The 13,225-nt window shown below is 42.4% G+C and overlaps 1 protein-coding gene across 1 annotated transcript; it reads right to left on the bottom strand.

The window, feature by feature from the left end:
- Window positions 1-5,483: 5,483 nt before the first annotated feature.
- LOC122939305 (protein spinster homolog 1-like) lies at window positions 5,484-13,017 on the bottom strand. Its single transcript, XM_044295376.1, has 12 exons — window positions 12,981-13,017; window positions 12,639-12,704; window positions 12,338-12,474; window positions 10,971-11,122; window positions 10,404-10,473; window positions 8,431-8,576; window positions 8,190-8,342; window positions 7,316-7,505; window positions 6,712-6,777; window positions 6,447-6,545; window positions 5,821-5,992; window positions 5,484-5,488 (listed from the first exon to the last, which is right to left on the bottom strand). The coding sequence occupies exons 1-12, from the start codon at window positions 13,000-13,002 to the stop codon at window positions 5,484-5,486; spliced, it is 1,278 nt and encodes a 425-aa protein (XP_044151311.1). The 5' UTR covers window positions 13,003-13,017.
- Between the last annotated feature and the right edge of the window lie 208 nt (window positions 13,018-13,225).

The raw sequence follows: 13,225 nt of genomic DNA, 5'->3' as shown, positions 1-13,225 counted from the left end.
CGTAAGATGTGCGAGTACAAGAGCTTGCTGGTAGACGTGCTGCTGGTGGCATTCCTACCTGACAGCGGGGGCACTGTGGAAGCACAAAGCGAAGGCAGAGGAGGAGGAAGAGGTCGCCAATGCAGCTGGGGCACCACCAGCACCTCAGAAGGCAGGGTTAGCATAGCCGAAATGTGGAAAAGCTTTGTCAGCACGCCACAACAACCAGCACCACCAGCTGATATGGAACGTCTTAGCAGGAGACAGCATTTCAGCAACATGGTGGAGCAGTATCTGTGCACAGCCCTACACGTACTGAATGATGGGTCTGCCCCCTTCAACTTCTGGGTCTCCAAATTGGGCACATGGACTGAGCTTGCCCTTTACACCTTGGAGGTGCTGGCCTGCCATGCAGCCAGTGTATTGTCTGAATACGGCAGGGGGCGTTATCACAGACAAGCACAGCCGTCTGTCCACAGCCAATGTGGACAAGCTCACGTTCATTAAAATGAACCAGGCTTGGATCCCACAGGACTTGTCTGTACCTTGTGCAGAATAGACATGTATACCGGCCTTACCCAGCCATTGTTATACTGGAGCGCAATTTCTCATCGTTGTATTTTTTATATTTCCCACTCTTTTGGGGTATACCCTAATAAAAAAAATTATATAAAATTAAAACCAAAAACCATGATTGGCTTTATCGTCCTCCTCCACTGCTGCTTCCACCTGCACCGCTACGTCCCCCGCCTCCTCAACCTCCTACTCCATATGGACCTCCACCTCATACATCAAGATTATTATTTTTTATTTTTACGTATTATATTTTATTTTATGCAATTTCACTAATTTGTCTGTTACATTTTCGTGTGAAATTCACTAATGTTTGGCTGTAATATACCCCTGTTCTACCTAGTGGACAGGTTAATAAATTTCAAAAAAATTTCTGTTACATTGTCGGGTGACATTTACCAATTTTTGGCTGTGATAGACCCCTGTTCTACCTAGTGGACAGGTTAATACATTTCACTAATTTGTCTATTACATTGTCGGGTGACATTCACCAATATTTGGCTGTGATATACCCCTGCTCTACCTAGTGGACAGGTTAAAAATTTCAAAAGATTTCTGTTACATAGTTGGGTGACATTCAGCAATTTTTGGCTGTAATATACCCCTGCTCTACCTAGTGCAGTATTTCTTAACCAGTGTGCCTCCAGCTGTTGCAAAACTACAACTCCCAGCATACCCGGACATGCCTTTGGCTGTGCGGGCATGCTGGGAGTTGTAGTTTTTCAACAGCTGGAGGCACACTGGTTGGGAAACACTGACCTAGTGTACAGGTTAATACATTTCACAAATTTGTCTGTTACATTGTCGGGTGACATTCACCAATTTTTGGCTTTGATATACCCCTGCTCTACCTAGTGGACAGGTTAATAAATTTCACAAATTTTTCTGTTACATTGTCGGGTGAAATTCACCAATTTTTGGCTGTAATATACCCCTGCTTTACCTAGTGGACAGGTTAATAAATTTAACTAATTTGTCTGTTACATTGTCGGGTGAAATTCACCAATTTTTGGCTGTGATATACCCCTGCTCTACCTAGTGGACAAGGAAATACATTTCACTAATTCGTCCACTATATTCTTGAGTGACATTTTACATTTTTTGCCTTGAATAAACCCCAGCTCTGCATAGGTGACAGGGGCCGAAATTTTTAAAACTAGTCTGTTCCATTGGTGGGTGATATTAACCAATTTTTGACGATGAAAAACCCCTGCTCTGCATAGGTGACAGGGAATTAAATTTCAAATATTTAGCTTTAATTGACGTGCGCCCCCTCCTTTTTATTCGATTCTTCAACTTGTCCCACATTTCCACTCGATAACATTGGAGCCATTGACCTCCCTTGGATGTGGTATCTCTTTCTCACGCTCCCTCTCCGCCGTGGAACCCTGATTGGCTGTTAAAAGAACATTGATATTTGATAGAGGAGATATCCAAATGGATGCGATCAGGCAGAAGTTATCTAGAGTCAACAAAGCGGCAGCAGGCCCTCTCCTGTCTAACGTTTCCAAATCCAAAATACCCCAGTGACATTCCCTATCATTTTTTATTAATCATTCCAATAACAGGGCATCTTAAGAGTCCTGTATTTTTATTTATCGTCACTACCTCCCTGAGTCATGAGTGCGTAATTGCCGCGCGCCCCCTCATTTACTTGGAAGCTTCGGCTTCAATAATTTGTCCCATATTTCCGCTCGATCACATTTAATTTCATACATTGACCTCCCTTGGATGTGGTCTCCCTTTCTCATGCTCCCTCTCTGGCGTGGAACCAGGGCCGGCGCTACCATAAGGCAGACCAAGCGGCTGCCTTAGGGCACACCCTGGGGGAGGGCGGAAAAATTAACTTTTTTTTTTAAATCACTTGTGAGTTGCTTGCGCCGTGCAGCCCAGGCCCTCACTCACAGAGCGGCACGGGCATGGCAACACGGTCACAGGGTCAGGGTAGGGGGGTGTGACTGGCGAGTGGTGCAGCAGCAGCGGGCGGCAGCAGGAACTGGAGCTGACTGTGTCTGTGAGTCTGACTCACTCACAGCCAGATTGCCGTAGCTGCAGGGCAGGTGGGTAGGTGATGAGCACACAAGTGCCAGAGTGCACGGCATAAATGTGTTTTGAAAAAAATATTACACAAACAATAATCATAAATGGAGGTCTGATGTGACATAGGTGATTTGACATGGAGGGGGTGAAATGTGACATGGGAGGAGAAATGTGACATGGAGGGGTGATGGCTGACATGGGGGCATGATGGCTTACATGGGGGGCTGATGGCTGATATGGGGGGCTAATGGCTAACATAAGGGGCTAATGGCTAACATGGGGGGCTAATAGCTGACATAGGGGCATGATGGCTGACATGGAGGGCTGATGAATGGTGGCTGATGTCTGATCTGAGGCATTGGGGGTCTGATTGCTGGTCTGACCTTAGGTTTAATGGAAAATATTTTTTTCTTTTTATCCTCCTCTAAAAGCTAGGGCGAAATAATACGGTCCTCAAACTAGTCATTGTCTGAAGCAGAGAGAATATACCAGGACCACACAGAGGAGAAGCAAGCTGCTGCAGACGGGACCAGGGCCAGATGGGCTGTGAGGTGGGGTGGGGGGGGGACCAAAATGTAGCTTCGCTTGTGTTGGCAAAAATCATTGCACCAGGCCTGCGTGGAACCCTGATTCGCCGCTAACCGTGATCAACATGATAGGCGCAGAAAAGAACATTGAAAGTTGATAGAGCAGATATCCAATTGGATCGTGGACATTACGGGGACATGGGACATGGTAGAGCAGTATATGTGGACACGCCTACATGTACTGACTAATGGTCTTCCCCCTTCAACTTCAGGGTCTCCAAATTGGGCACATGGTCTGAGCTTGCCCTTTACTCCTTGGAGGTGCTGGCCTGCCCTGCGGCCAGTGTATTGTCTGAACATTTGTTTAGCATAGCTGGAGGGGGTTATCACAGGTTATATTTTCCAATGTTTTGGGATGTACCCTAATTTAAACATTTTTTTTTATAAAATATAAATTAAAACCAAAAACCAGTATTGGCTACCTCCTCCACCTCCGCTTCCACCTACACCGCCACATCCACTGCCTCCTCAACCTTCTACTCCAGATGGACCTCGTCCTCCTAGTTTTAGATTGTTATTTTTTTTAAATTGTATTTTATGTTATTTTAAGTCATGTCCCGATCCACATTTGTTTGCAGAGCACTTGCCATGCTCTTAACCACATTTTGCTGCCATTTGCAACCCTCTAGCCCTTTCCATGGCTTTTTTAGAGCCATTTTAGTGCTCCAAAGTTTGGGTCCCCATTGATTTCAATAGGTTTCGGGGTCAAGTTCGGGTCCCAAACTCGAACTTTTTTGGGAAGTTTGTCCGAACCCTTCGAACCCGAACATCCAGGTGTCCGCTCAACTCTATCCATGATAACTGTTTATATATGTCACAGAACCATCAAGATCTGTTTTATTACCATTCCATGACATGACCACATAATCTGGATTCACCACAAATGGTCTTTCAAAGTATTTGCAATATCTGGAGCCAAAGCAGACCCACAGAAGTTCCTTAAAGCTGCAAATAGATATCAGTCTACAAAAAATGTGTTACTAGTCACAATTAAATCAAGGAGAATTTTGTAAGTTCTCCTAAAAAGTGTCACACCAATTTTATCAGCTTTTATATGGGAGCACTAAACATTCATAATGACAGTTATAATGCCCATAAAAAGCCAACCATTGTATACAGATATAGCCATATGAAAGTCCAGCCCTGCCATTACCACCTTCTTCATGTCATAGTCACCACTATTAAGTTTACCAGTGAATATTTCCATTTAATACATACCTACTTATTAACAGAACAGTAGATTTGAAATGGCCTTGTTGATGGTACCCCGGACTTGCAAAGAGTCCTTTAACACTCAGGGGAGGAAAAAACCCCAATGGAGGAAACCTCTAGGGAACCATGGATTAAGGATTGTCGATCCCCTGGACGACGACATAAAGGCGTAAATTTGACATAAGGTAGATGTAGCAGAAAGTCCAGTAAATGGTGAGAAAAGAGACTGAGCCCGGCCTCTGCCTTTTATTGCAGCAAAATAAATCTAACCATAGAAAGTCTAAAATGGTGGTCATTATGTTGTTATTGACTGGTAGTGGAGTCATTTTAGCAGGATCCCATGTTCACTGTCTGAACTCAGAAAGACCACCCTCTGGCATAGACATCTGCAAAAGCAAAATATATATACGGTACATGATTACCATTGAACATAGAGCAGCAGTTTATTACATATAAGCAGTAATATGGGAGAAGAAAGAAGATTGTCATTGGTGCTGCCCTGGAGCGTTCTTTATTAGGTCTAATACATATGCGTACACATAGGATTTCTTAAAAGTATATTGATGACTAAGGACTCATAGGCATGTCATTATTACATAGAGGCAACTGACATATAGCTATGTTGATAAAGATTGAGCATAACCTGTATTGATTGATGAAATCTCTGCTCATTGTGGGTTAGGAGTGGTCCTAATCAGCGACTGACAACTAACTGTATGCACATTTACTGTATATAGGGAAGGCTCCCAATACCTTCTATGGGAATACCCACTTGATGCTATATGTAGACATGGAGGGCAACACTAAAATACTAATGTAGCAGTGTAAACACACATGATTTATGAGACATGTTATCTAAACTAAATGCAACTAAATGTGTTAAGCAATTGCTTTTCAGTGGCTTTTGTTTCAAGATAACGCAATGAGTTAAGAAATTTGAGTTAAGAATTTGTGTGTTACCCCTGCTACATCTGTACATGTAAATTCATGTAAAAAGTCATGTAAAGGTTAACTTACATATACTGTATAATCTAGGGATGCCAATTATGTCTGGAGTGAGATACTCGGCAGGCAGCAGTTGTTGTGGTGGAGCTAGTCTGGAGAAAGGACAAAACCAATGGATAAAGATTAACACAAATGCAATGCTATAGTCACAGCAAGAGCAGTGAAAAGAATACAAGATATTTACTAATCCGTCAAACCCAATAATTAATATAAGTGGAAGTAAATTCCATCCAAAACTACCGACATATAACTATAGGGGAAGTGGTCAACTGTTATTAACATATGTTATACTAGGAAAGTCATAATGAAGTGCTTTAACAGTAGCGATGTGATTCAACGGTTTTATAGATGAAGGGTGTTACATTAACTTATTAGAAAACTAATGTTATCCAAGAAAGGATAATGGACATATATCTAGACGTACCTTCAGACTCTGTTTTTGCCTTCTCATGATCCTTTTCTATAAAATGTGCAGTTGCCAAAAAGAAAGCGCCTCCAATCGCCACCACGAAGGAACAAGTCATGAGGGCGTACTCCAGACTGCGATATGTCAGGAGATCCGACTCTGCATATCCTCTTCTGATGAGGTCAGATATCTTAAGATGAGAAGAGATATATAGTTATGTATGACTAGGAAAGACGTGGACTCATTCTTCCAGATAGCAAACCCTGGATACTTCTTAGGAAAACTGGTAGTGAAAAAAAAATATCATTTTAGGAGCAGATGCCTCACTATATATAGTGGATGAGTTTCCATCCTTTAAACTATGACCATCACTGGTTCTAGATACCTCACCTCAATACTATACATTGGTAGAGACATGATTCATGTAGCATATTCCTTCAGCTGTTAATCTATGACCTAGCTCCAGGACATCTTGTCTTTGAAGTTCTATGCAGTTCTTCTATATTTACATGTCTGTACATGTATGCTGCCTATATACTATTGGATGCTGCATGTAGACATGGAGGCAGCCACATCGGGTCTCATGCTCAAAGTGATGTTCATACAGTATGCCGTATAAAGATCAATATATAACAATTACTTACCAGGCCGATGAGACTGGGGCTTCCAGCAACTCCCAGCAGGTTGGACACTGCAATCTGCATGGACTGGGCTGTAGCTCGTCTTGTGGGAGGCACCACATACTGAAATAAGAGGATATTCTGAGTAAGGAACTCAACAAGTGACCACAGATGGAAATAAGTAATCAACAGGATAAGGGGTATTTAATGGGTAGAGCAGGAGAGACAGTAGACTGATTAAATAAATATCATTTTAGCTAAGGTAAGTCCAACATCTTTTGTAACTCACCAGGAGGATGATAGTCACGATGGCCCAGTTGAAGGCTAGTAATGTTCCTGCGATGAATATAAAGACCTGAAGAAAATTAAGATCAGTGAATATACAGTATGTTTTTTTTTGTGCTTCCTTATATTGGGAATGTGGTATCCTTTTGTAAGAATTGGCATTAGCGACGCAGCCTTCTCACTGTTTCCTGCAGGCCAGTGACGTCACGACTATTTCTCTGGCCTGGGAGCAGCTCAGTCCCGTTCACTTCAATGGGGCTAAGATGTGCCCATAGTTGTGACGTCACTGGCCTGCAGGAAACAGCGAGAAGGCAGCAGTGCTTCTGTGAGTGCCGCTGCCTTTTCATACAGCCGATCAGCGGAGGTCCCAGGTGTCAGACCCAAGCCGATCAGATGCTGATGACCTATCCAAAGGATAGATCATCAGTAGTAAAAAGATGTAGAACCCCTTTACTTATTATTTTTTATTAATCCATTCATCAACAGTTTTGAAATAAACATTAAATGACAGCCCCCACCATACACTATGATTTCTAGTGCTGATCATATCAGTCCGTTACCCCAGACCCCATAAGAGGATCACAGCAATCTGTACATCAGGCACTTACATAAGTGGCCACAAGGCTGATAGTTCCAAAAACGTGAGCCAAGAACAGGAAGGGGGCGAAGATCAGCATTCCACATGCACAAACGATGGGATCGGCACGGGGGTTGACTTTCTTGTATCTTTTGCTTATTTCCACTCCTGCTACAACTCCAAGAATGCCCGAGAGGACTGTAATCGCACCAAAAATCTGACTGCAAAAAAAATCATTATGGTGATTAGAAACATGTCTGAGTAGCTTATACCTGGTGGGCAGTCTGACCGACACCCTGCTGGCACCTCCATGTGCTGCTCTGATGATATATTATACACAATTACAAAACTACAACTCTCACCATGTCCTGGGGTTGGTGTAGGCGGTGAGTTACTTATAGCCAAGCTAAAATTTACTCTGATAACACACCATAGTCTTATCTCATGAAAAAAGCCATTGTAATCCTTTGAAGAAGTCAAACAATTTTTTTTTGCCACTGTTTACTTAACGCATTAAGGCTCCATTCAGACGTCTGCAAATTGTGTATCCTTAATACACCCGGCCGACTTCCCCATAGAACTGCCTATTCTAGTCTACAATTGCAGACAAGAATAGGACATATTCTATTTTTTTCCGGAGCTGCGGACCGGAAGATCGTGGTTGCGCTACGGAAATGTGAATGCAGAGAGCACATAGTGCGCTCTCCTCATCCATTCCTGCCCCACTGAGATTGAATGGGTCTGCACCCGGAACGGATGCAGACCCATTCCACGGACGTGTGAATGGACCCTAACCAATAATTTTAGCTCTGCTATATCTTTACAGTACCTTTCTTTCTTGAGGTCAGGAGGATGGGAGTGGCTACACAGCGAGGAGTATTTACATACAGTAAATCAGCGCTTACCTGTCATCATTTGTGCACACCGCAGTCTGACATGGCTCCTTCTCATGCAAGACATTTCGTGCACGCTCTAAAAAAGAAGGGCCCCAGAGGCCAAGTGCACTGACGACAAACGTTACAGCCGTGATCCCAAGTGTAGAAAACATAAAGCTTGGACTGCAGAGAGTGAAGAAGGAAGAAGCGTGTAAATTACACAGAAGTCACAGGGACAATCAGTGACAATCACTACACAGAAAACACCAACTTTCTGAACAGCTTCTTCACATCAGACATCCAGCTATTGGAGTTCGGTAACTTGAGTTTTTTCTTTCTGTCTGTAGCTCCTCTGGGAGGTTCCTTTAGAAAGAAGACCATCAGCAGGACTCCGAGAAGGCCCAGACCAGGGGTGACCTGTAGAAGAAGGAGAAATTGGGGACATTTAACAATAAAGACGCAAAAAAATACTAACATTACAAATAAAAAAATCGTGTTTCACCTCATATAGCAAAAGGCACACACCACTTTTAAAATGTGACTTTTTAAAATATTATCTTGATTATTCTCTTATTTCTCTTGATTTGCCACAATTTAATGCCAATACCACTTTTGAAGCATTTTTGCGACTTTTCCAGTGGTAAATTGTGACTTTTGTCTCAGACTCGGGACATTTTTGTTATTGTTTTTTTGTTTAATGTCAATTTACTGACAAAACCCTGCTGTTTCGCTTATTGAGATTAGATAAAAATAAATGAATCCTGTTTTAATATTTACATATCACTTGTTCCTACGACGAGTTGGTTTTCTTTTTTATAAATGTAACTTTTTGTTAAAAAGTATCATCTTTCTGCCATAAATGTGACTTTATACCCAAAACACATAAGCTTGCTTAAATGTCCGCAAAATTTGAGCCATTTCTGCTGACAAGATGATGATAAATGAGGCATAATATGCGCAAATTGGATAGCCCCATCCACTTTGACATTTATAACTGGTGTGATGCATTCTTTATGGTGAAAATTCTGCAGACAACAGTTGATATATTTGGCACAAGTCAAAACTCTATCCTTTTTGTTGCATTTTACGTCATAATTCTGGTGCAACATGTAAAGTAAATGTCCCCCATTCTATATTACATATATAGCGGGATTATCACATGCAGGAACGTGACCAGATTCAGGATGAATAATATATGGATGTAGAAAAAGTTCCATTACATACTGTATGGTAATTAATATTCAAAGGGTAGTGCCATTATCAAATGTTTTTTTAATATAATTTAGCATTAAAAAAAATAGTTTCTCTTGTAATTTACTTTCGGTCGAAAAAAACGCTTCAGTTGTTAGATGTTTTCTTTACTTCAATTATAATGGCACCCCCTAGTGCAGGGGTGCACAACCTGCGGCCCGGGGGTCACATGCGGCCCTCGATATCATTCTGTGCGGCTCTAAACCATCTGGTGACAGACATGTATGTCTATGTCTTGTGGCTGCTCACATGCATTTTTCATGTATTCTCCCATTAGATGGGAGTCCTGGAGGTGTAAGCAGACATTTATGGTCTATACTGTATGTACAATATGCAATAAATACAGTATATCAGCTGGTAACACCCCTTTAACTTTTATTTTCGGCCCATGAGATTCTTTCAGTCTGACAATGTTGCCCCCAACCAGAAAAGATTGTGCACCCCTGCCCTAGTGTTTATTCTGTAAAGCAATGTGCACGTCCACCTACTGAGGTGGTCACACATGCTCAATTCCTTCGTTCAACTGCTACCGGCTCTATTAACAGTTATAACAGCGACATGGAGCGAGCTGCAGCCGTATAGGGAGAAAACCGCAGCAAATAGGATACCCCTGCAAAAGGATCCACCCTTTGAGCTGTGACAGAGAGAGAGCTAAGAAAGGACACCCCCCTGGAAATGCCGCACTGAAATAAGTCTAGCACAGCAATTGGAGCATTGAATAGGGAGATCTCTGGACCCATGTGAGGTACAGGGCTGGTTCTAGCTTTGTTAGAATGACATTGTCATGTGCTATATGTTGTCTGATTTTAATTGTTTACATCAACCATGGCATAATCCCTTTAAGGAAATATTTTATTCTAATCTATGATGTGCTGCACAAGGAGATGTCTATATTTACTTCCATATATCTCTAGGAGCAGTAAGGTCGCTATATATGAGTTACAGCTGAAGTTTAGAGATTATCCACGTGAGTCCCTCAGGACTATTCCTTACCCGGAAAGCCCAGTGCCAGTCACCTCCTGCAGCACTTGTCACTTTAGACCCAACGATGTATCCAAGACCACTGTAATAAGCAGAAATAAAGGGGTTAATGTAATGTTCAGCTGCTTCATTCATCTTCTTGTCATTGGTGTTCTGTGAAGTGAGAAGAGGGAAATGTGTGGTTCTTCCTGAGGCCAACACTGTGCTACAAGCTGTTTTATGGCAGTCTGTAGTCCGCAATAGCTGTCTTCAGCTAGAGCTATCTAACATAAAAAAAAAAATAAAAAAAAAATTGTCCAAAGCAACCAATTAATTGAGTTTTCTGTTAAGGGAAGTGAATATGGAGTGGGAAAATATTTCCACTGTGGATCCTGCTGAAAAACAATGACAGAATGAGCGTCCTGCCGATCTGAAAATCCACAGTGTGCTTGTATGTCTGCACAGTTTCCACTGCATGTGGATGATATGTTCATGACCTTATCCACATGCATTGTCTTGTAACTTGCTGCAGATTTGCAGGGTAAACCCACCATTAGACAGCTTTTGTGAATCTCCCCCATGTTTACACAGGACACTCACCAGCCAACGGGCACAACAAAGTAGAATATGGCAAGCATTCGGCTGCGCTGGTCTGCCCCAAAGAGATCTGCAATTATAGACGGGGCGATAGTGGAAAAACTTGCTTCTCCAGCTCCAATTAGTCCTTTCATCAGCAAAAGAGGTAGGAAATACTGTAAAGACATAAAATACACCAGTGAAGCTTTTGTGAAGTTTTCTTATACATCTGTAATACACCCCGGAACATAAACCATTATTATAGACAGTATGATGAGCAGAAAACACGCAGTGCTGGACTGCATAGGAGACACCCCACTACACTAAGCCTTACTCGGGGGCGTCACATAATATCAGCAGGGTTCATACGATAATACACAGATAGATATGGTTCTTCATATAATGCAGATTATCAGCAGCCATCACTGCACTGCAATATACAAATTTGCTGGCAGCACTGCACCCAGAGCAGGAATCAGAAAGGGGTCATGTCCAGGCATGGGATTCAGCCAGTTCCCTCCAGTTCTCCAGATCCAGTTGTTAAAATTACAACTGGATCAGAGAACCATGTTACCGTCTGAGTCCCGATCCAGTGCTCTGGTGGAGGCAGGGCAGCTGGAGATGTAAACTTCACGCACCACTGTAGTTTAGCTCCTTAGTTGGATGGTATGTGTGTGCGGTGTATATATGGTGTATTTATGTATGTGTACCATGTATGTGGTTTATTTATGTGTATGTGTGTTGCATATATATGGTGTATGTATATGTAAACATGTATTGTGGTGCCGTGTGTCCACTGTTGAGTAGGAAACCTGTTGCTAAAAATTTAAATCCCATCCCTGGGCATGTGGTGCCAAAGGAGAAAGAGGCTGGCCATTAAATGCTTCCCTCTTCTGATCGATGAAAGCACTTTCCATTCCTTCTGCATGGCATGCCCCCTTTCTGAATGCAGCCTGTGGTAAGGTGCTGAGACAGAGTGGGCTACACTGTGACTGGAGTGGCACAACAGTAAACTGCGTGCCCTTCCTGCCTGATATGAGGTGGAGCACAAGGAAGTCACCTACCCCAGCCCTGAGGCATTGTTTTTTATTTCTGTAAGTTTTTACAATTAAGAACTATTCAAAATGGATAGTTGCATCCCTGGTAAAAGGATTCAAGAGGTCTAGTTTCTACTGTATTGAGTTGTATGATACTTTTACTTTGTTTTTCTTCACTATCTTGCTATTCTTGGGGTCCGTTTTTGGGGATCAGTGGGTGTCCAAGAGGTCAAACCCTCACCTATCAGTCATCTATCCCCTTCAAAACTTGGCACAACCTTTTAAATTGTGGATTTGTAGAAGAAATGTTTCCTAAGTGTATGTTACTACCAATACGATTCATGGTAAACTTACATCGTTGGGGATGAAGGAACTGCACAAGATCATGATGGACCAGAAGGAGATCCCTGCACACATAATGTATTTCCTGTTCCAGCGATCACCGATGTATCCAAAGGCTAAAGAACACAGCATATAGCTGGTGGCGAATACTGAAGGCGAGGGGAAGAGAAGGCATGACAGGCAATGTAACACATTATTGCTTAAAGACATAGGGAGACATTTATTAAGCCTGGTATATTGCATGTTGGTCTTAAGCTATCCTCCTCTGCTGTCAGATGGGCCTCTAATTGATTATGAAACTGATGAAATTTACCTGCGTGCAACAAGCCCGGTCCACTGTCCTTCATGTGGAATGCATCTTGCAGGTTTTGGAGTACCCCTGTCAGAACAAATGGGAGAAGAGAACTGTGGTTGTAGGTGGTCACTGCCACGTATTAAGTTCACAATCTTAGAAAATATCAAGTAACTTTGTAAATGGAGAAATTGCCATGAAATATTTGAAGATGTATGCATGGAATGTAATAAATTACAGGAATAATACTTCAAGGGGGTCAGTGGTAATCATAGTTTTCCACATGGCATGAAGAGTCAGATATTCCTATTGTTGACACCTTCAACTCTAATGGCCTGATAAACCGTACCCCTCCCCACCTACCTGCTGCACTGAAGCGATCCATGTAGTTGGTGAGATTGATGTAGGATAGAATCACTACAGTAATGATGGAGCGTATGTAAGACACTCCAGTCAGGGCATGCACGTCCTGCGGTTCAGGGATTTCGTCAGTGTCCTCCAGCTCATGTGGAGGAGTTCCTATTGCTTTTTCCTCATCCACATTATCTGAGAGCAATTGGGTTGTTTGTGTGCAATCCTGGAGAGATGTCATGTTCACAAGCATGTAA

This window comes from Bufo gargarizans, chromosome 5, assembly GCF_014858855.1.
Source record: "Bufo gargarizans isolate SCDJY-AF-19 chromosome 5, ASM1485885v1, whole genome shotgun sequence".
In the NCBI taxonomy this organism is placed as follows: Eukaryota; Metazoa; Chordata; class Amphibia; order Anura; family Bufonidae; genus Bufo; species Bufo gargarizans.
The sequence above is the reverse complement of the archived record's forward strand: the minus strand, read 5'-3'. Positions and strand labels throughout refer to the sequence as shown.

What these genes read in the sequence shown, in the direction of transcription:
- LOC122939305 (XM_044295376.1), bottom strand. Translation starts at nt 13,002, where the DNA reads ATGGATCGCTTCAGTGCAGCAG. An exon ending in GTGAAGAAGCTGTTCAGAAA is followed by an intron (nt 8,343 to 8,430) that starts GTTGGTGTTTTC and finishes CACTCTCTGCAG; the next exon opens with TCCAAGCTTTATGTTTTCTA. An exon ending in GTGTGCACAAATGATGACAG is followed by an intron (nt 7,506 to 8,189) that starts GTAAGCGCTGAT and finishes TTTTTTTTGCAG; the next exon opens with TCAGATTTTTGGTGCGATTA.